The 22595-nt window shown below is 41.3% G+C and overlaps 1 protein-coding gene across 2 annotated transcripts in view; it reads left to right on the forward strand.

Moving 5' to 3' along the window:
• Positions 1-22595, forward strand: part of LOC107532856 (cyclic nucleotide-binding domain-containing protein 2-like) — a 57865-nt gene that overhangs the window by 25717 nt on the left and 9553 nt on the right. For both annotated transcript variants that reach the window (XM_016207376.2, XM_016207380.2), the window contains exons 6-10: positions 4026-4090; positions 15505-15582; positions 18933-18993; positions 19268-19415; positions 19712-19788. In XM_016207376.2, coding sequence (XP_016062862.2) covers positions 4026-4090; positions 15505-15582; positions 18933-18993; positions 19268-19415; positions 19712-19788 — 429 coding nt within the window. The remainder of the gene's footprint in view (positions 1-4025; positions 4091-15504; positions 15583-18932; positions 18994-19267; positions 19416-19711; positions 19789-22595) is intronic.

The raw sequence follows: 22595 nt of genomic DNA on the forward strand, positions 1-22595 counted from the left end.
TTCCATATCCCACCAGAAGGCTGAACACTACCCCCAACCCCAATCAGAGCTTCCACATTGTGCCTTCTGCTGCCGTTCTCTACCTCCACTCATCTGACCCAACTTTCTACTCTTCCCTAACCTCCCAAACTCTTCTGCATGCCATTTGGAATTTGTGGTCTGTAATAGCAAAGTCCCCTAGATCCTCAGCTGCTGCTCTCAACTTCTCAAGCTGGCGTGACCTAATTGAAACCGGGGTGCTTCCCACAGACACCATCTCTCCTTGTTTATTCATTTATTTACTTTTATTATTTCTCACAGTGCCAGTACCACAGGCCTTGGAGATTGGGGTGAGTGTCCTCCTAGCACCCCATGGATGCTTCAGACCGTATCTCTTCTTCCTTTAAGCACCAGCTCCTTTAAGTTCAAGCCTTTGGACTTTACCACCCCTCTCTGTCGCTGCTGTCTACACCCCTAGCTCCTCCTCGCTCACTGCAGACCAGAACACTTCCCTGTCTTCCTATCACTAGTCCCTGTCTTCATTCTAGGAGATTTACACCCAGCACCTTGGCGTCTTTTATCCTGGATTGGTTCTCTCCACCTCAGTCACCAACTTTGACCTTTCTGTTGCCAATAACTGGACTGCTCCAGGGTCTTTACTTCAAGCATTTATCTCTTGACCAGTATCTTCCATGCTTCCAGTATTCCTTCAGATCCCAGCAGTCCTTCAAATTCATTTGAACCTTTAATTTGTTGACCCCTCCCTTCCTCCTGAACCCGAACAGCTAAATAATATGGGGAAACAACACTCAAGCATGTTAGCTAGCTTCTCTTTAAGTTCGTGGTCACTACACCATAACTCTACTTGATTTTCTTAATATATTAGTTTCCCTCTTCCCCAAAATGACTATTTTACTTCTTTCCCTCTCTCCTAATTCTTCGCCCCACTTGTGTTGGTCTGATGATCTTGCCCCCTCATCATTTTCTCACCGTTCCCTCAAACGTGTGTGTGTGTGTGTGTGTGTGAGAGAGAGAGAGAGAGAGAGAGAGAGAGGGGGAGGGAGAGAGGGAGATAGGGAGATGGGGGCTGGTAATCAAATTTACCTCACCACTCTGACGTCTCACAGCAGTTGCCTCCTTACCCTCGGTGCTCTGGCTGTATGGGGCCTTCTCTCTGTTCCTTGTACACAACACATTCCTTCCCACTGTAGGACTATTTACACTACATTATACTATGCTATAAATTTATTGGTAGCTTTAGCACTAAAGTTTGCTTTCCAGAGTATTCCAGTAACACGACAGCTATTCCTTTTCTTCATTTTTTTTTTGGCCCTTTATTTTATTTTTGATGATCATTAGAGCATTCATTGACTTTAGGATAGATCTGAAAGCATTTCAGATTCACCATCGAATCAATAAAACACTTTTATTTTCCTCTAGTACTGTGAAACCTGCCAAAAGATGACAAACAAATTAATTTGCTGTGCATTTGCTTGATAGGAATAAGGGGCAGCGGGCAGAACACTATAAGGAAAAACAAGTTTAATGGAACGTTAGAATTGGGAGTTGAGATGACTTGGTTTTTGTGAGTTTCTTAATTTAATAGATGTTATATTCTAAGCATTTGTAAGCTCAACGTGTTTTTCTTTACTCACATTACAGTGTATCAGTGGTCAGCAGTTGGGTGTTTATTTGCCTCGTGCATCCCAGGCACCCTGTGGAGTCTTCTGAGACTCCGGAGGAGCAGGGTCTGCAGAGGTGGAAAGGCAGGTGTAAGGTGTGGGCCTGGGTCTGGTCCACCCAGGAGGCACTTCAGCCCCAGGTTCATGGATGAAAGGGACCAGTGGAGGGGATTCTGGGAATTGTACTTCTTGCTTCTGAGAGAAGAAGGAAAGGAGAGGGTTTAGGATGTGGGGGAAAAGACATGCTGCTCCCTTACCCTGCTAGCTTAGGGAGAGCGCACAAGAACCACTTTCCTGGTGGAGCCAAGTGGGGACTTTCTAGCAGTGCCAGGTGGTCCCAGGCCCCAGGGAGTGTGGCCTCCTACACAGTGTGAAGCACAACTTCCTTGCTGATTGTGATTAACAAAACAATAATTACCTAACTGAGGGCTTTCGGCAGGTCATACACTGTACTAAACGCTTTATACCTGAACTCTTCTGACCCTCACAATTTACCCATGATTGTGGCAGGAACAGTGAGTGTCATTGACACCTGGGTCGGGAATATCTGTGAAGCCATCCTGGGCCCCTGTTGGAGATCAAAGGGTCCTGACCTCCCTGAGAGCCCTGGCTGAGTTTTATCAGCTAGGATGCTCATGTTATTTACTAGCATTTATCCATCCAGGATTCACCTGGAGCAGGCTCCTGCCTCTCCTTATGTGACATTTCTATCACTGTGATGGGATGCAGCTGCATCTTGCACAGTTCCATGTCGCCAGACCAGATAACCAGGCTTAGGCCTCACTACAGCCCTGTCCTGCTGGTCATCTCCTCTCTGGCCCCATTCACTCCATTCCTGGGACTCTAGAAGAGTAGAGGGAATGCGGAGCACTCTGAAGGCAGGAACTAGGGTGCACGAAGCTGGTGGGCATGAGAGCAGCTTGGAAGGGGCCTTGGTGTGGCTCGTCCCACCCTTTGCTGCCAGTCTGACTGGCTGATGTGGAAGACCAGGAATAACAGAAGCCATTAATACCGATGAGTTAGTTCTGAGATGTTCTGCAGCGTGTGCATGCGCCCACACCCGCACCCGCACCCGCACCCGCACCCGCACCCCCACCCGCACCATCTTGCACCAAGAGTTGTTAACAGGATGAAGTGAGATGATGCAGGTGAGTCTGTTTTGTAGACTGTAGTCCTAGGTGTGGGGCCCTGGAAGACTGTCCGTCCCTGTGGAAGAATTGTCCATCCCACTCTGCTGATACCAGGTTTGGGCATGTGGCTTGTTTGGCCCGTGACAGCCGAGTAGACTTGGGGGCATTCCTGGGAAGACGATGGAAGAGCCAGCGCAGGGTCCTCTCTGTCCTGTCTCCCCTGCCTCTGTTTTTGTCAGGATGGAGCCCTGTCAGCGTGGGTTCCTGGTAACTTCTGTGAGCAGGCAAAGCTCTTTGCTGACCCAGGATGGATATGCGTGTCAGTGAGAAATAAAACATTGTTTTAACGGAGTTTTCAGGTTGGTTGATACTCAGAATGGCCTCGCCTAGCCCAGCTGATACAAAGGTAAACCCTGGAAGTCTTAGGATGCTTCTGGAAATCAATACTCAGCTGTGAAGCGTAATGCTACTACCAATAATCAAGATTGGAACAGGGAAAAAATCCTCGGTTTCAGGTGAAACAGAGAGAAAGCTGCCTTTTTACTCTTTGTTGTATCTCTTCTTTTTCTCTGTATCTTGTGGTTTGGCCTTCAGTAGGAGTTCAGGTTTTAACTGGCATACAGACATCCCAGTGTGCAGAAAACGTGACACTTTATTTTTACCATTTCTTCACCTTCATTGTACACTTTTTGCTTTATGTTAGTGTTAGGGGACATGGTCAAACTGAATATTACCTTTAAAAATCACTTTATACATTTGTACTCCATTATCTTTTTATGTAGTATTATTCAATTTGCTGAAAAATATAATTTATAAAATTGAATAGCTTGTTTGAAGGACACTTAGTAATATCACCACAGTTTATATAATAAAAATCATGCAATTTAAAAATTAAGAAAAAAATCTAAAAATTTTTTTTTTTTAAAGTAAGGATTCCTGAAACTATCATGCATTTAGTTTGTTTTTAAGTGAAAATAAGAATGCTTTAAAAATACTACTGCCATTGAAATTTATTTCATGAAATAAATATTTTTAAAAAAAATCTGATTTTGTACATCAGCGATGTATAGGATTTTAAAAAAATTAATATCATGTGACTTGATCAGGGAAAAATAAAATGAATGACTTTCCAAGGTTGTTTCATATATATATGTGGGTGTATAGCCTTTCATATGTGTCTGTATTTTTTGTATGTGTGTGGAGAGAGAAATTCATTATTTTGTGTTTTTTTTAGGATTTCTACTGTATTCTTGCACAGAGAGTACAAGAACAATATCAAGAAGCATGCAGCCTTCTAAGGTATGCATTTCCTGTACATACTTTTTGCACTTTTAGAGGAAAGTCATTGCTATTTGATATTTTTTACTTAAAATTCAAGGTAATCTCCTATAAATATCTACTGTGTTGAAAGCCAGCAGGGTGTATTGAAAAGTACATGGGCCTTGAAGACATACAGACCTGGATCTGAATCCCAGTGTTATCATTTATTAGTTATGTGTTCGGCAAGTTAATATACCTAATCTAGCCTCAGATTTTCATCTATAAAATGGACACAATACTACATTTCTTTATGTTGTAGATTAAATAAGACAGATTTTTTTAAACCTTAGTTTTTATCAGGATACCTAGAACAGTGCCTGAGACTTAATACATATTCACTAATATTTGTTGAAAAAGTGAATGATTGAATGAATGATTAGTGTAGGTAAAATAGTAAAACAGTTATATAAAGCCTATGAGTTTGCATCTATTTCTGGATCCTTTATTATCTTCTCTTGCTCTGTCTCTTCCTGAAATATAACCAAATCAGGCAGTGCAGTCATCTGTCAGAAACCAGTCGCGTATTTGTGTGTGCATGTGTGTGTTTGCACATGTGCACATGTATGTACTTCAGAAGACTGTTCATTTTACGATTTCCTAACACAAATGCATCAGATAAGGCAAATACTTCTTCATGCTTTTAGTTTGCATGATTCATGTATTTACCACAACTGATACCAGACCAGTCATATATTACCTTACCGAAGAATAAGTGTGTGAATTAAACTAGACTGTAAGACAAGAGGAAATGTTTTTAAAAACAAGCATAATGATCACCGAGAAGCCGAGAGCCGACAAGCTTAAAAGCAGCTCAATTGATTTCTGTTATTTCACTTATTTTTGGTTTTGTTACAGCAGTATTCTCATAGCTTATTTATGCCTCCTGATCTGTTGGCCTCACTGTACCTCGGATCTTCTGTTAATATACTATATTTAAAACCAGCGGAGCGCTGACTCCCTCTGCGCCCGCGTACGTGCAGTGAAGGCTCAGGATGGGAGCTGGGAGCCGGGGCAAGGCCTTCAGGCGGCGCAGCCTCTTGGCTGCTCTGCTCTGCCCGCCTGCGTCACCCCTCTCGCTGGCTGAGGACTGGCTTCCTCTGCTGTCTGGGGTGCGCTTCGTCAGAGTTGCCCACAGATGGTGACCTTGGCTGACAAGACTTCCAATCCGGCTTCCACACCTTGCTGCTGGAGGCTTTCTCTGTCCCTCTTCCAAATCCTGTGAGAAAAGGAATCTGATTAGGCCCACCCAGCCGTGGGCCAGCCGTGGGCAGAGGGAAGAACAAACATGGCTTCAGGGCTCGCGGAGGGGAAGTAGGGGGAGCAGGACCACTGCCTACTGTCAGCACCTGAGGGCATGCCACGGTATTCTTTCAGAAACGAAATTAAAGGGGTTCCACTTAAAAAATCATAACATCTGAAAATAATACAAGTTATACTTTAAAGCCAGATTTGTTTAGTCAGGTACCTCATCTCCCAAAGAACGAAGGTAAAATCAGGAGATTTAGAGTGTTGTTAAGCCCAGTCTCCCAGAAGGGATTGTAAATTGAGGATGTCTCAGCGTTCTAAAGCAAATTCTGAGAAGAAGCTATACCTAGTAATGCCTTGAAGTTCATGGAAAGCTAAAACCTGGAAATTATTTAACAATAAAGGAAGAATAGTTTCAGAGACTATGTTGAAACACTGTGAAAGGCGAGCAAATATATAAAAAATAAACACCAGGTGTGCTCATTAGAGTAGAAAAGGACTGTAGGCCAGGGAAAAGGGGTTTAGAGTAATTTGACTAAGATAAAAAAATCCAATATTAAAACTTATACTTTCCCAAAAGGAGATGCTTTAATTATTTTAGTTTCAAGAGACATTCTGCAAACGATAACGAAATACAGTGGAGTTCTTTTGTTATTGGCTGAATGTTTGTGTCCTGTTGCAATTTCATATGTTGATGCCCTAAACCACCGGTGTGGCTGAATTTGGAGATGGGGGTCCCTTAGGAAGTAGTTAAAATTGAATGAGGCCATAAGGGTGTGGCCTTGGTCTGATAAAGTTAGTGTCCCTATAAGAAAAGACACCAGAGAGGTCACCAGAGCAGTCTCCGCCCACGCTCACGCACTGAGGAAAGGCCGTGTGAGGATATGGCGAGAAGGTGGCCATCTGCAAATCAGGAGGAGAGCCCTCACCAGGAACCAGATCAGTCAGCACCTTGATCTTGGATGTCTAGTCTCTATAACTGTGAAGAAATAAATTTCTGTTGTTTAAATGATATAATCTGTGGTATTTTATTATGGCAGACTGAGCACATGGTGTCCTTCAAATCATTTTTTGTCATGAAATTTGTTATCCACACAGCATTGCTGTATTCTCTCTGAGTTTTTCCCCAGGCCAAAACAAAACACCCCCTGTTTCCCAGAGAACTCTGAGTAAGGCAGCTAAAGCTAATGTAATTCTCTTTAAAATGTGTAAGTGCTGTCAACATCTTTCCTAAGTCAGAGATATGTACCTCTGGTTGCCTCAGTGGGGTGTATAGATAAGGAGACTTTACTGTAGGGTATGAAGGCCAAAATTTGAGTTAAGCTGATTTTTTTTTTTACTTAAATATATTTTAAAAGTTACATATTAATTTATCTGTTTGGAAATGGAATGCAAATCTCAAGCCCATAAGCCCCACAGCTGTTTTTCTCAGCTCTGTTAAACTTTCTTATTGGGGCCAAAATCTCAGCCTTGGGCAGTAATAGGAATAAAAGGCCATTGCCAGGACATCTCAACAATCCATGATCCTGTCATATGACTGTCAAGGAACAGGGGTATATAACATAGACTTGTGACTGAGTGGTAGAGGTCCTTAGGCATGGTGAAAGTGATTCAATCAGAGACTGGAGTGGATTTTAGCCATAGACTGTTGACTTATTCATATTCTATCATCCAGTGAACAAAGTTCAAAAGACACATCTGATAAGGGCTTAATATCCACAACTTTTAATCAGAGGCTGGCCTTTAGGCCACTCCTGGCCTACAGGTTTGTTTGTTGTTTTTCCTAACATTTAAACACTTAAAGATCTCTCATAAAAATCAAGCTTTTTTTGGCTTCTTTTTAAAAAACCCGAAGAGTTGGCTGGGTCAGAATAAGCTATACCCCTTGGGACAGGTCTGGTCCTCAGTCTCCACCACTCCCTAATGTCTTTGACCTATCCCACTCCACTCGGTCATATTACTTGTGGGTCATTTGAGATCAGGGACCTTTAAGGTGGTTGCTCTAGACCAACCTTCTTTTTCTCAGAAGCCTCTGGGGGATGTGTCAGAACAACAGGCTCAAACCCTGGAAATCGGTCACCTTTAGTCCTTATGCACAAGTAAAATGTGCAGCAGGGATTCTATTAGAATGGTGTCAGTGTGGAAAACAGACAAAGGAAAACTCTACCTGGGGAAACACAAACCCATCGCTGGGCAAAAAGCTAGTTTCTGGAAGAAAATTGAATTTTACAACTTCAAAAGTAGTATTTGCCTTTCTACTTGATGTTTAGAAACATCCTGGGTTTTGTTACATGAGGCAGGAGTAAGCGCGCTCCTTAGCCTCTCTGAGGACTGGGCAATACTGATTGGTGGTGGCATGGACAGCCTTCAGGTGTAAACAAGGGCAGGACGGGAGTGCCTGGGTAGGGAATGAAAAGGGGGGGGGGCGCGGGAGAGACTAAATGAGACCCAAAGGAGGGCGAAAGGAAAGAGAAGGGAGGAGCATCACAGGTTCCCTTACCAGCTCTGCCAAAACCGGTGCTAAGCTGCGCTTGTGCCCTGGACTGCTATTGTTCAGCAGTCCAGCAGGTGGCGCTCCGAAACACCAAATAAACCTCCCTCCTTCATTTAAAAAATTGTGCTGACGCTTCCAGTGTTGACAGTTATCAAAACTGGAAATGATACATGCCTGACTACTCTTTATTTGAATATAAATATGTATTATATAGCTATATAAAATATTTCTAGTCAAAGAATGCAATTTAGGAGGAAAATTGGAGACATTTATGCTCTCTTCGGTTTTCTTAAAATTGTCCTTATACCTTAGGAAGTATAAGTTTTTTTAAATTTTCACTCCAGGGTACGTTTTAGTGATTTTAGAGAGAGGAAGGGAGAGATGGGAGGGGGGAGAGAGAGGGAGAGAGAGAGAGATCGATGTAAGAGAGAAACATCAATTGGTTGCCTCCCTTATGTGCCCTCGCTGGGGATCAAACCTACAACCTCGGTATGTGTCCTGACTGGGAATCAAACCCTCAACCTTTTGGTTCTTGGGATGATGCTCCAACCAACTGAGCCACCCAGGCAGGGCACGAAGTATAAATTTTAGAAATCAAGAGAATGACAATGAATATTTATTCCAAAAAGATCTCTATTTTTACATATCCCTCTCCCAGTTTCTTAGGACTGAAACTGGTGCCCTGTTAGAGCCATCTGTCCCTACCGCGTGCCTGTGAGATGCTGAGAAAAGTTCACTGGAGGAGTCAGATTTTCTGCATTCATCCTGGGCTCACCAAGCACACCATGGCTCCATTCTCCACATTTTAGGCTCTGCTTTCGGTACACCTCCATCCTCTGGGCACCCCTCAGAATGAGGCCTGGCTCGAACACCCCCACGCCCTACACACACTCTTTTCCTCTTGGCTGCCTCCAAACACTATTCCCAGACAGGTCTGACTCTATGCCCAATCCCATATAGCCACTGGAAGTTAATTTAGACTCTTGAAAAAGTCTCTAATTTGTGGTACAATATAAATGAAAGGGGGAAAATAAGCGACAGGAGGAGAAATATGCACTGGGAGCTGTGTTCTCAAAGATTTGACATTTAATAACCATAATTATGATAAGCGACAGTGTGAATGTAGCACCATTGCATTTTTTAAGTCATCCTGTCCAGAGTTCAAATTCGAACTACCCCAGATATTGCTTGTTTGATGATGGCAAACAAGATAGCCCCTCTGAACCTCAGTTTTCTCTCCTGGATAATGGGGATCATAGCTACTTTGCACGGTTGGTTGTTTTGAGGATTAAATAAGATCATGTGTCTGAGGTACCTAGGTTAGTAGGCTGCCCATCAAATTCAGTGCCCCTTCCTTTCTCTTCCTTACCTTATCCCTATGCTCCAATCAACATGTATACTCCAGTGCCAGTGACAGTGACTGCTGTGCTCCCCTAACCTTACCCCTGCCATGGTAGTCTGCTCCCACTTACCGCTGACCACTGCCTGGGTCTCCACCGCCTTGCCGCTTCCAGTTCCTCGTTGCCTCGTGCCCTGTGCTCTGGGATGGCCACCTGCTGATGTGGTTGCTGTGCCTCTCTGTGGCCAGTTGTCTGTCTGCCTTCTACTGGGGCTACTGTGCCTAGCAGCATGCGCTCTGGATGCATCCTCCGCACCACTGGCCCCAGTGGGGTCCCCATTCCTGCTGCTGGGTTAGCCTGCTAAATAACTGCCCTGCTTTCCATCACTGGGCCAGGCGCTTTAGGAAAGAGCTGTCCAGCGGCACTGTGCAGAGTGTTTGCCACCTGGGCATGTGCAGAAAGGCTGTGATTTTTAAATTGGATTGGAGAGACAGCTCTCTCTCCTGACAGACAGCTGGCCTCTGCTGTTGCAGCTTGAGGATCCACAAAGCGGCCTCCGCGGGGGCTGTTGTACTGTCATAAAACCTGGGTCCTTTCAGGGCAGGAGTCCACCTCGGGGAGCAGCATTGCCAAAGTTGTAATAGGAAGTCACAAAGGTGAGGGATCGATAGAAGACAGTAAAGAGCTCAGAAGCTGTGTGTCTTCAGAGCAGGTGGATCAGGCCCCAGGCAAGAACACTGACAGTGAGTTACGGGAGCCTGTTGAACTGGAAGGCGGCTCACTGGGGGATATGTTACTATCACTATAGTGGTTTAGCAGGACATTCCTATTTAGATAGAATCAAAAACCAATTCAATAGTTTCGGGATGTAATTTTCTAAGGGGTGGGCAAAAGTAGGTTTACGGTTGTGAGTATACAAAACAGTTAATTGAGCTATTGTAACAATCACAGCCTGCATGCCTTTTTCCATACAGACAACTATGAGCCTACTTTTGCCCACGCCTCTATTTCTGAAACTGTTCTTATGTTAAAATGAGCTCTTTAGAAAGTCCATTTATCTGAATTTTTTTTTCTCCAAACTTGTGTAACCACAAATGCTTTTATTTTGCTATGGAGAGTTCACTGTTTTGTTAAAATTTAGCCTCATCAGATTTTACATTAAATGCTTAAAATCCAAGCATTTAAAATTCTAAGGGAACTAATAAACACTGTTTAATAGAAGTGTTCATGTGGCACTATATTAATGGTAGAAATGGTTGTGAACATCTGCTGCTTTTCATAGATAGTGCTCCTAATCACAGGTACAGAACTATTGCAGGAATTGGCATTTGATCAAGTTCTTAATGAAAATTTTATCTCTAAAACTTTAGTCTACTCTCCACAAAGAGCAACAACTATTTGAGCAATAAACCAAAATGCTGTGGTCCCAGAGACCCTGACATCGTAGTTTTAGTGAAGTCAAAATAAGATCCTTCAACTTGCCAAAGCCATTTCTTTATAATCTCCTCTAAGAAGTAACTCCATTAACAGCTCTACAGTTTATTCCACATCGCACATGCAAGCATTCTATTTTATAATTCTAAATGCTTTTTTTCTCTGCATGCGGAAAACAATTCGATTGGTTTTGACGCTAAGGTGTTGTTGGTTTTATTTTAGTTTGCTTAATGGGAACTTTAAAAATCAATGTAAAGGTCGAATCTTATGGGCAAGCTCATCAAACCCATCCCAAAGGGTCACACACTGAATGATAATATAACAGTCTAGAAAGGACAAAGTTAGAGTAAAAGAGAGTAGGCCAGAGGTCGCACGGCTGGTGTTGGGGCTGTAACACCCAGGAGTTTCTTTGTAGTGATGGAACCTTCTACATCCTGATTGAAGTGTTTGTTACTCAAATCTACATTGTGGTAAAACTTTCTAGAACAATAGACCAAAAAAAGAAAAGTGTTCATGTAAAAATCTGAGTAAGGTCTGTGCCTGAGTTAATAATACTGAACAGCAGTGTCCTAGTTTTGACAATGCTAAGGCGATGTAGCATATTACTGGGGGGAGCTGGGTGAAAGGTCCACAGGAACTTTGTACTTAAACAATTTCTCGTGAGACTTAAACTATTTCAAAAATTAATTTTTAAATCAATTGAAACAACTTATTAGATATATGAAGAGTTTCTCTCTTTCCTTTTTAAATGCCAGAATGTAAGTTCTTTGAGTACTGTATAAGGCAGTGACACTAAATGCTCTAGGAAAAAGGGAAGGTTTGTAATAATCCACAGGGATTTCCAATAATAGTTCCTAAATAATCTTTCCTTTTAGTGTTAGTTTCTTCTCTTTCCCTGTTCATCTAGTTTCTGCCAATTTTCTATGCTCCTTTATCATACCTGACAGCTCTCTGCTCCTCTCTTTCTTTCCAACTGCCTTCTATTACTTGTATAATATAATCTCATTATTTCCACAAAACCCAAAACCAGGTCAGTCACTTCCATTTATAGTTATGGTGTGTGTGCACTTCTGTGAATTTCTGGAAAGAGAATGGAGTGTTAGAAGAATCCTAATGAACAGGGTAGGTGAGACAGAGAAGAGAATTTGTATTTATATTTTACTGAGTTATTCCTTTGGATGGCAAAGTTACTTACAGTTGCCCCAAGTCCCTAGATAGCTTGCTTTTAGAAGTGTTCCTCAGGAGGCACCTGGGAAGGGACTGGAATTAACAAGAAATAGGATGGTAATATTTTCTGTAACACTGATCTCGGTAAAAATCAGGTCACACTCAAAATTGCGAATTTTCTCATTCCAGTGCAAGACCTCTTGGTAATACAGGGGTCAAAGTAGTTTTCCCAGAGTTGTTTTGGGGTTGATGCTTACCTGAATCTTTAGGTCAACGTGATACCAAATCTCAAGACAGTAATTCCCAGTTAATTTTTATTCTATCCTTAAAAGGAAAAAAGTTGTGGGTGCAAAAGAAGATTTCTGATTGATATTGAAGAATAATTCTACATTGCTTGATTATATAAATAAACTTTGGAGAGTCTTGGAAATGGCTTGCTAAATTCAATTTCCTTTATAATTTCAGTCACTCTGCAAAGTCCTTGGAAGTTTTGGGGTCAAGGAAAGGCCAGAATAAAAACTGTAATTGCAGCTACATGGAGTGTCTGTGTGGAATGGAGAAAATTACTTTTTAAAATTAAATATGACAAAATAAATAATGACCAAGTGAGCCCTGGAATCTACTGGTATATAATACAGTTTGATGTTGTGGAGTAGTAGTGGTGGAAGATGAATCATGAAATTAACATTTATGAGACATTAATCAGGCCCTGTCTAATATCATTCAGTGCCTGAATGTCTTCTTTGCCTTCCATTGAATTTCAAATAAAGAAAAAAATTGCCTTGGTTCTAGTGAGCCATATATAAATGAATGCAAAATACCTCTGGATGGAGTTCTTATTGAGTTAGGACTCAGATAGCATCGTCATTCCTTTCTCAGTGCCTCACCAGGCATTTTAGAGATATCTTAAGTGACCCTAAATATCCTGAGTGATGATTTGGGAATCCCAAGCATGTAGACTACTTGAAGGCATGATTTTGTGTGTTTCATGCCATGTCCTTGGAGCTTAAAACAGTGCCTGGCACAAGTGCTTAATAGCTTTTTGTTGAGTTGAATTGGAAGTTTGATGTTGGGAAAAGAACTTTGTCTCTGGGGTCAGACTGACCTTGGTTAGGAGCCTGGCCCTGCCATTGGGTGACCTGGGACAAGTCACTTCACTTCCCAGAGCTTCAGCTTTCTCACGTGTAAGGTGCTGCCTGGGTGAACTGAGATAGCATGAGTGAGGCCCTAAGTGTGGAGCTTGGGAAGTACTAAGTGCTTAGTGAATGACCGTTCCCGTATTAACTCACATCCATCCCACCCTTTTTCTGTTAGAGCTTTCTATTTTTCAAACTGCAATTGATTCAAAAGGAAGCGTTTGTAGAGAAAACCATCATGATTTCTATGAGGAGTCTCTAGAAGCAGAATTCCTGGGCAGAGGTGCTAACTCTTCCCTGTATTTATTAGCTTTACTGACCCTGAATCAACCAATCACTTCCACATAGGCTATATCCCAACATAAACATGGAAATTGCCACTTTCTAGATTTCTACCAACCTTTATTGTTTCCACCAACCTTCACATTCATTATTTTCAGGTGGGGGGGGAAGTTTGGGGTAGTTGTATTTTCGTTTGTTCTCTTTTACTTTCCACTTGTCAAGTAGGTTGATACATGGACCTCTGACATCTAAGATGACTCAGGAGCTAAAAATGCAGAGCTCTCTTCTTTGACATTTCGTGGTTGATATATTAGATTCCTCCGACAGGTGACTTCTATGCATTCAAGTCTTTGAGGTTGATTACTAGTTCTCACTATCACTCAGTTGTTGTGGTATACCTTAAGTCCTTCATTTGTTTTATTAATTTTGTAATAAATTATTGATCACTTACTGTGTTTCTGTGCTTTGTAGTGCTGTGAGAGATAAGTTAGAGTAAGAAAGAAAGTTGGAGGGTATAGACTCTGTTCTTAGGGAGAAAATAAATATAAAGTAAACTTAAAATATATTGTATTATATGTATAAAATATATTTTATATGTAAAATGGCTTGCATAAGTAAAGATATTAAATAAGAGATTATTATGATTACTAGGTTTGTTAAACTGGAGAGATAAATCTTGTATACATTAGACAACTAGGAAAAATTATTTGGGAATATTATTTGCAAAAATTGTTTGCATATGCATGGCAGTGTGGTAAATATTTTTATGTATTATTTTAAAGTGTAACAAATATCATAAATAGGCTGCTAACATTATAGACTGGAAGTTACCAACAAGGGCCAGAAGAAACTAATAGCATAAAGAGCTGGTGCCCATTCAGGAAGGCCCAGAGATGAAAATCACCGTGCCCATGGAGTGGAAAATTCCATTCCGATGCGGGCCTGCAGTACTGTACATGGAAACTGATCCAAGGGAGCGGGGTGCGGGGGTAGGAGCCCCGAGGTAGGGGTGGTTCTCTGTGAGGCGTGTGACGGAATCATAGGTCAAGGAGCTCCTTCTGGGTTAAAGGTGTCATGGTTAGGGTGACCCTGGCTCTAAGACATGCTGCGAATATGGAAGAAAGAAGGGCAGGATTGAGGCTGGCTGGAGTTGGAACTTGTGGAAATTAACTGGAAAGAAGAGTTAACTCCTCCCCTCAAGAAACGGGCTGGAAGCCTAAATCACCAGGTCTAAGAAGGCACAGAAAAGTGCAATTCTGTATTTCTCTAAATGCCAAAAAGTCCTGGGGATCATCTAGGACATTTGTTAAAAACACGTTGTCACCCCTGCCCCAGATGTCCTGACCTGGAACCTTGTCCTGACCTGGAACCTGACCTGGAGAAGGGCTTGGGATTCTGTACTTTTAACAAGTGCACTTGATGACTTTTTAGGAAACACTGCTCTAGTCTAACCCTGTCTGGTGCCAGAATTCAAGTTCTCTTCCACAAAGGGTCCGCAGGACAGGGCTAGGAAGCAGGGCTTTGGATTCAGAGGGGCTGTGTAAATAGTGTGTCAGGATCCCCTCACCTTCTTCTGTTCCTCAGGGTCATGGGCCTGTGCCAGGTCTCCCTAAGGCAAAGGAGAATCTCAGAGGACTTGAATAGTGTTACTAAGCACAGGGGACCCTTCTGACAAGGAGCCTTAGTCCCCTGCATGCTTGGAAGATGCCCCAAGGTAGACAGCACTCTCAGGTGAGGCTAGAGCAGGCAGGTGGAAGGGGGCGTGAGACGTAAGGAGACTATTCCTGTGCCAAGAGTAGGAACTACCGAACTGAGAAGTAATGCATTTTGACTTTGATCATTCTTGTAGACTGAATGCTTGTGTCTTCCCCAAATTCATGTGTTGAAACCTAATCCCCAATGCGATGGTGTTGAGAGGCCTTTGGGAAGTGATTAGGTCATGAGGTGAAGCCCTCATAATGGGATTGGTGCCCTTAGAAGGGGCTGAAGAGATCAGAGTTCTCGCTTTCCACCATGTGAGGACACAGTGAAAACACAGCCTCTGTGAACCAGGACGAGGCCCTCACCAGGCACCGAGTCTGCTGGCACCTTGACTTCGGCCTTTTCCAGCCTCCAGAACTTTGAGAAAGAAGTTGCTGTTGTTTATAAGCCACCCAGTCTATGGTATTCTGTTATAGCAGCCTGAACAGACTAAGACAGTCATAGAATGAATAATAGAAATTATAGCTGCTTTTAAAAATTCAAATGGCTTGGAGTGTCCTAAATTCTGATCAATTTGTTTTCCTCTCTCAACAGGAATCTCTCATTATTCCGTTCATGGCCAAAAGAAAAGATAGACTTTCTGCTTCACTGTTCTTTACGTCGACACTACAGGTTCTCTATTTACATTTGTATCCTAAGCTTCTCATTTAGAATCAATAAATCAATATTTGAGTAAAATTTATTAAGTGAATTAGAAGACTCGACTCTCTTCATCTTTAAGAATCCTCTCTGCCAGTCACACTCCTACCTGTTGCTTATAATCATGTCAAAATCCCCTCTTTCGTGAAACCCTGCCTGGCCCCTCTGTCCCTACGGGACTCCTCCATCCTTTGAAACCCCATAGCATGCCGGTGTATGAGTTCTCTGCGGCACTCACTTATTCTCTTTACTCTTCAACGACATTTAATTTACCTTTATGTCGAATTTATTTATAACTCTTTTGTTCCAAAAAGGGAATAGAATATTCCATGAAGGGAATAGAAGAAAATATAAAAGACACGAGAAGATGGTAATGAAAGGAAACTAAATGAGGTCTGTAAGATGAAGCCAACTGTCACAGACATTTATTGGGTACTTGCCATGTCCCACATGCCAGACAGTCCCTCCCTGCTCTCCTGGGTGCAGAGCAGAGCTGGGACACAGCTGTGGCTTATGGACCAGTTCAAACTTAGGAAGAAGCTTCAAACCCTCACTAGAGGTTTGATATTAATCATTTTGCCCCCTACCCACCCATTTTCTTAATCTACCCACTTGTTACTGTTGTTTGTTGACAGAAAGTAGGCAGCCGTGTATTATCAATTGTGCTGATACTAACGGGCTTTCTAACTTCAGAGGTATCTTGGTAGGTCTTCTTCTAGCCTCTTCAAGGTTTTAGGGCTTCCACGCCAAAACTGTAAAACTAGTCATATAATTATGCGGGACACAGGGTATCCCTCAGTTTTCCAGGGAATTTCTATTCCCCTTGTGTGTACTTAATATATACTGTCTAGTAAAATGAATCCTGGCAGTTTTCTGTCAAGTTATAGCTGCCTCTGCAAAAGAAACCTCATTTATATGTTCTTTTCTCCACATTGGCTAAAGCGCAGCAAATAAGATAAGCAAATGAGCTTCATTTTCTAAATGTTGTAAGAGCAACTGATGGCATCAACAGCCATTTGTGGCTCCCGGGCAAAGTGCAGATGGAATGTTACGCCTGTACCAGAATGTAAAAGTGTAGATTATTACCATGGTAATGTAAAAGGTACAGTTCCCAATTTCTATCTTTTGACCAAAATAATCATAGAGGAAAATCCCTTCTAAACCATTTTTGAAGCAAAGCATTTGTATTAGGAACATTTTTTAAATTATAAGAATATTGGCTCTACCTTTGATTTATATCTTTATGTATAAAGCAAGAATAAGAAAAACTATAACTGAAATATAATTTTCATTATAACTGATCTTTTAAATAGTCTTTGTTATAACAACTATCACATCAGGTAATAACTAGTAATTAGAATTTTTCTCACAGGACTTATTTCTTCAAAACGCTGAATATTTGCTGCTCTATTTTTAAAATTCAACTGAATTGCTCATTTAAGATCATGGGTCTTAGTGCTCCTTCACAAATTAGAGTTTTACTCCCAGGTAGCTCTAAGAAATGTTAATTTCCTGAGCCTTTTTCCTCCCATTATATAATAAAGTCAGTTACTTTAACCTAGAAAGAGGATATTAAACTCTACTCCCCTAAAGAACCAGGTGTATACATTTATATATACCAGGAGCTTTGCCACCATCATGTCTGGGCTTTTTTTTTGGCAGGAGGGGCAAGGTGCATCTGATACAACATGGGCGGAGAGCATGCAGGGTCAGTGTGGATAGTGGCACACAGAGGTCAGCCTGTGATCCGAGGGGCAGGCAGGGTCTAATCTAGAGTCATTAGGTGATACTTAGAGCCAACAGGGGTGCCATTAAAAGCCAAAGGGAAATAAGTCAGGAATCCAAGAGCAACTGCTAGGGGATCTAAATAAATTTGCAAAGACAACTTTCTTACATAGGACAAATATTTAGTAAATCCCTGACCATGTTTCTCAAAGTTTTCTGGTCACAACGTAGAAGTATATTTTAAATCATAGCCTAACACATGCTCGCGGCCCTCATTGTGTCAGAGTTTTAGAAAGATCCTTGCCCTCACCATGGGTGAGGCACTCTGATGTTTCCAGTTCTCTTAGGTTCTATTCAGTTTCATTTGAAGATGTTAGGAGGAGACTTATAAAGCTGATTTCATGATCTGCTAATTGATAGAAGCCCGTAGTTTAAAGTGTACTGTTCTGGAGAATGGAGAGATGGGATGAAGAGAGTAGGGGGAAAAAAAAGACTGGAGGTTGTGGTTCCTGATTTTAAGGGGATTGAAAAGTACTTAGGGAATGTAACACATGAAACAACAAGATAGTACATTTAGAGGAGGGTCAATCAAAACAAGCAAATTAACAGCCACATCAATATTAATACAAATTAGTTATAGAAGTGTCTAATCAACTGGGGTGATTAACAGTTTCCTGGGAAAAATAAGTGTAAAGCCAGCTTTTGAGTGACACACACTGATGGAGAGCCCAGAAATGGAAATAGCCCAGGCGGCACCACAGGGAGCCCTGAGAGTGCGGCTGTCGGTGAGAGTGGGCAGGTGTGCAGTGTAGACGGGTAAAGAAGTGAGATCAGGAGAGGGAGGCAGGTGGGCGCATCCAGCACTTTCGACAGCCTCAGAGACATTAGGAGAAAATACCTTTGCCTAGAGAAAGGTAACTGGCACTGATGTTTATAAAGAAATTAATAGCACATGAGAACATAAAGCATTGTTGCTATTCTACATGTCTCTACAAGGCTGAAGTTAAAATTTATTATCTCTTATTTAGGAGAATGACTAAATCAGTTATTAGAAATTAGTTTACCATATTAGTAGAAATCAGTTCTTTGGCCTTGGACTATCTCTGAGGCTGTGCATGGTGAATATAAACGAGTAGACCTTAGGAAGATGCCAGGGAACCTCAGAGGCACCCAATGAAAGGAAATTCTGCATATAAACAGCTGCAGAGCACCGAAGTCAAGCTTCATCTGCTTAATAATCTTACCTCAAATGATCCTGCCTACATCACTGCACATGTACCTGAATACTATTGCTTCCCACTTTTGTTTATGGTGCATTTCTTTAATATCTCCAAGGAGAGCTCAAATAGAACATATTCTTGCTTTTCCAGACTAGGCGCTATAGGCCGCCCCCACCCCCCAAATCTGTGGTGTTGGCACATTGATGCTCAAGAATTGCTTGTGCCTGGAAAAATACATCAGACTCCATACAGTGAGGGGCTGTCTCGGTTTTGCTCATTTTATCTCTAGCCTAGCACATAATAATCTCAATGAGTATTTTTGTTTGAATAAATATTCTTAGTGGTCTCTGAATGCCACCCCCACCCCCTTTCTTTCAGGGCTGGAACAACCATTATCTCTGACAACTTGAACTCCCACTTTCTTGTATTCATCATATCTGTAAGTACACAATGAAGCATTAACTTTTGCACTTAAAATTCTGGCAGGGAGCGACAGCCAGTGATTATACCCTCTAAATGGCTTTCGTATGTGTGATCAGCTCTCGAGCTAGGGGGCTAGTTGAACCTGACCACAGATTGCCCAGTGACAGACGGTTCAATAGTGTCAACTCCTTTTTGAAGCTGCAAGTTAAATCATCTTTATATTCAATGTAGAAGGTGATGCACTTACGAACTCCAAGGTTCTTTCTCACTCATTCACTGTCTTTTTTCAGGGTCGTTGTCGGATAATTGCTAAGATGAAGTGTGAGGAAATATCTGTATGTTCCTGTGTAATGAAGACAGGTTCTTCCACCCTGAAAAATGTCCACACTGTTCTTCCACCAAAAGGAACTCTTGATGTAACTGAAAGAAGTTTAGAAAGTAAGAATATATCTGCCTAATAAGGTTGCACAAACACTGGAATTTATTTCTGAGTTGCAATCTACCAATTCTGGGTCCCTATCTGCCACATTGTATTTATTTGTTAATGATATGAAGTACTTTTCAAGATATCATAAAAAAGAAGGAAACTTTAAAACAAGTTATTTCATTTTTCATTAAATATTCTTCTACAACACCATTTTAAAGAACTGCCTAGTATACACCTAATGAATGGATCATAACGTGAATAAGTTAAAACAGAATTTACAACAACAAAATGTCTGTTCTTATTTAAGCATCCACAGTTTCTCCCAAGACTTCATTCTCGGCTGCTAGGAAAAAGAAGCTAGATACAAAGAAACCTCCCCTCCAGGTAAGGTAAATGCTTTCAATTTGATGTGTCTTTGAAGATCTGAATCTTAGGTTCTTTTCTTCCCAAAATAATCAAAGATTGTTTTGTTCTAGGGGTTCCAGAGTAAAGACATAGGGAGATCCCTGTTGTCTTGGTACTAACCATGGGAGCACCCCAAGTCCCTGTGTTCATTAAGTCAAAGATGTCAAACTGATCACTTACTCATTCAGGAGGTTTTGGGGATGAGAAATCCACTCTTTCTCTGTTATACAGGGTAGGCTAGTGAGCTAGACAAGGTAAATAGCAAGATTTTGTGGAATCTGCCTAGATTATACTTAATAATGCTCTTGATTATACCTAATTTATAAGTATACATTCACAGTCATTTGTTAAGCAGTTACTTTTTCCTGGGATTGGGACACAAGTATGAGTAAGACCCACCCTTGTGAGGAAGGGAGCTTTTAATATCCATTGGCAAAGTAAATTATTTGTAAATGCTTCTGAAGAGTGAAAATTACTTGTAAATAACATTTGTGGGGGTTTTAAAACTTAATTCATTATTATATACATGTACGGCACGAACGGCCTGGCCTGCTTCTTGCAGAATATCATCCTTCTTTTGTCCCGAGACCCCATTTGCAAGACCTTAGTAACAAATTACCAAAAAGAAATGATTGATAACTAGAGACAGACAATTGCATTTGATATCTGTGTTGATAATCATCAGCTTGGTGCCATTCCCTAATGTCTCACAAAAACATATTCTTTTTCAGATGATTAATTACATCACCCTCCACTGATGGATGTCCTATCAGCTGTTCTAAGGTTGATGGCGTCCTGCTCAAAGAGGGTTTTCTGTCTTCCTAGCATTAGTAGCTACTTCTTTTTTCTTTCACTAATTCATCATGTATTTCTTTTTTTTTTTTTAAATATATCTTTATTGACTTCAGAGAGAGGAAGGGAGAGCGAGAGAGCGAGATAGTAACTTTTATTGGTTAAATGTGTGGCAAACTTTACTTCCTAGTTATGGCTTTTTCTTTACTGTGTGTCTATTACTGTGTATATTACTGAGTGTACGCCCTGCACGCCCCCGACTGGGGATGGGGCCCGCAACCTGGGCATGTGCCCTGACCGGGAATCGAACCCCAATCGCCTGGATCCTAGGCTGACGCTCAGCCGCTGAGCCTCCCCGGTCGGGCACCACGTATTTCTCGAGCACCTACTCTGTGGTGCTGCTGCTCTCTGCTTGTAAATCCACACACCTTGGGCTCAGGCATTCCCCTGCTTTTCTGAAAGTCACAGTCTCGATCACTGCTCCAGTGCACATCCTCGATACACTAGAGGTTTTCCCTGGTGCTTGGAGCAATAGGAAAGCAAGGTAACTCAGGTGTAATTGAATATAGTATCTCTTACTTGATGGAACTAAGGAAAATGACAAGCATTAAAACATTTAAATTACTTTAATAAGGACAAAGTAATTTCCTAAACTAATTAATATATCATTTTTAACTGCCATTAAACCCTTGTTAATTAAATAGAATGGTAAAGTTAAATACAAAGATGGATGATTTCCTAAAGGAGACGAAATTGTGATTTAAACATCCTTCTTAATTGGTTTAATAGACACACACAGCATTGTATAATTCAACCAGGGCTTGGATCTAGAGGTTGATGAAAAACTGCAGACAGAGCATTATGGGAGCAGGTAACAGGATTACTTTCCAGAGAATAACTATTCTATTTTACTTTATTTCAGTGGTTATTAACTTTTCTTGGTTAAGAATTCACTATACATAAATCAACTAATGTTTACTAAGTATCTTTTATATGCCAGACATTTAGGCATAAGAACTTAGGATTTATGTGAGCAAAAATAGTTCCCTTTGAGGATTTGGTGAAAACTAGAGACTCCTTCTAACAAAAAAGAAATAAAATATATACATGCATATTCATGCCAGTTTTCGTACACAAACTCTCAGGAGGTCTATAGACCCCTAAAGTTCATCCATGGCAGCCCCTAGGTCTGTGAAGTTAATTTCAGGACTCTTTCCATATTTAGTTATTCAAGCAAGGAATGACATATGTGTTAGGACTAGTCACTTTGCCTCCCTAAGCCTCCATTTTTGTGTGTGTTAAATAAGGGTAGTAAATGAAAATTTTCCATTTCTAAAAATCTCTGAGTCTATGAGCACGTGTTATAAATATCCTTGTCTATTTGTGTCATCTATCTCTCTGTTGCTCATGTATTTGTGTGTGAATAGAAAAAGAACAGCACAAAACAGAGCATGGCAAAATAGGATAGGAATGAAAGAATCCTTAAGAATATAGAGATTATATTAGCTCCTCCATAAGAAGCAGCAGTGGCTGTCCCGATGTTCCTATGGTGAGTGTCAGAGCTAGGACTTGGCTCCGAATTTCCTGACCTCCAGCCCACAGCCCTTTCCTCAGTACCATGGCGTGTACGAAGATTTATCCCCCACTAATGCCCACAATGTGGTTGGTTACTTTAGATTAATAACTACCTTTTTAAGTTGGTGTCTAACCTCAGTTGGTTGCTTGTTGAATTAAGATATTTATCTTTAACTGGAGATGTTAGTAATGATAATATTTTATAAATTTGGCTCCATGGTGTAAAAGACACTTATGAAATTCAAGGATATTTGGGAACTCCAGAAAGTTTCACTAGTGGCAGTAATCCTAGTGTTAGGGTTGAATTGTGTTCCCCCCAGATTTGTACATTGAAGTCCTAACCCCCAGTACCTCAGAATGTGACCTTATTTGAAAATAGGGTCATTGCAGATGTAATTAGTGTGGGTCTAATGACTGTT

This window comes from Miniopterus natalensis, chromosome 1, assembly GCF_054644295.1.
Source record: "Miniopterus natalensis isolate mMinNat1 chromosome 1, mMinNat1.hap1, whole genome shotgun sequence".
Taxonomy (NCBI): domain Eukaryota; kingdom Metazoa; phylum Chordata; class Mammalia; order Chiroptera; family Miniopteridae; genus Miniopterus; species Miniopterus natalensis.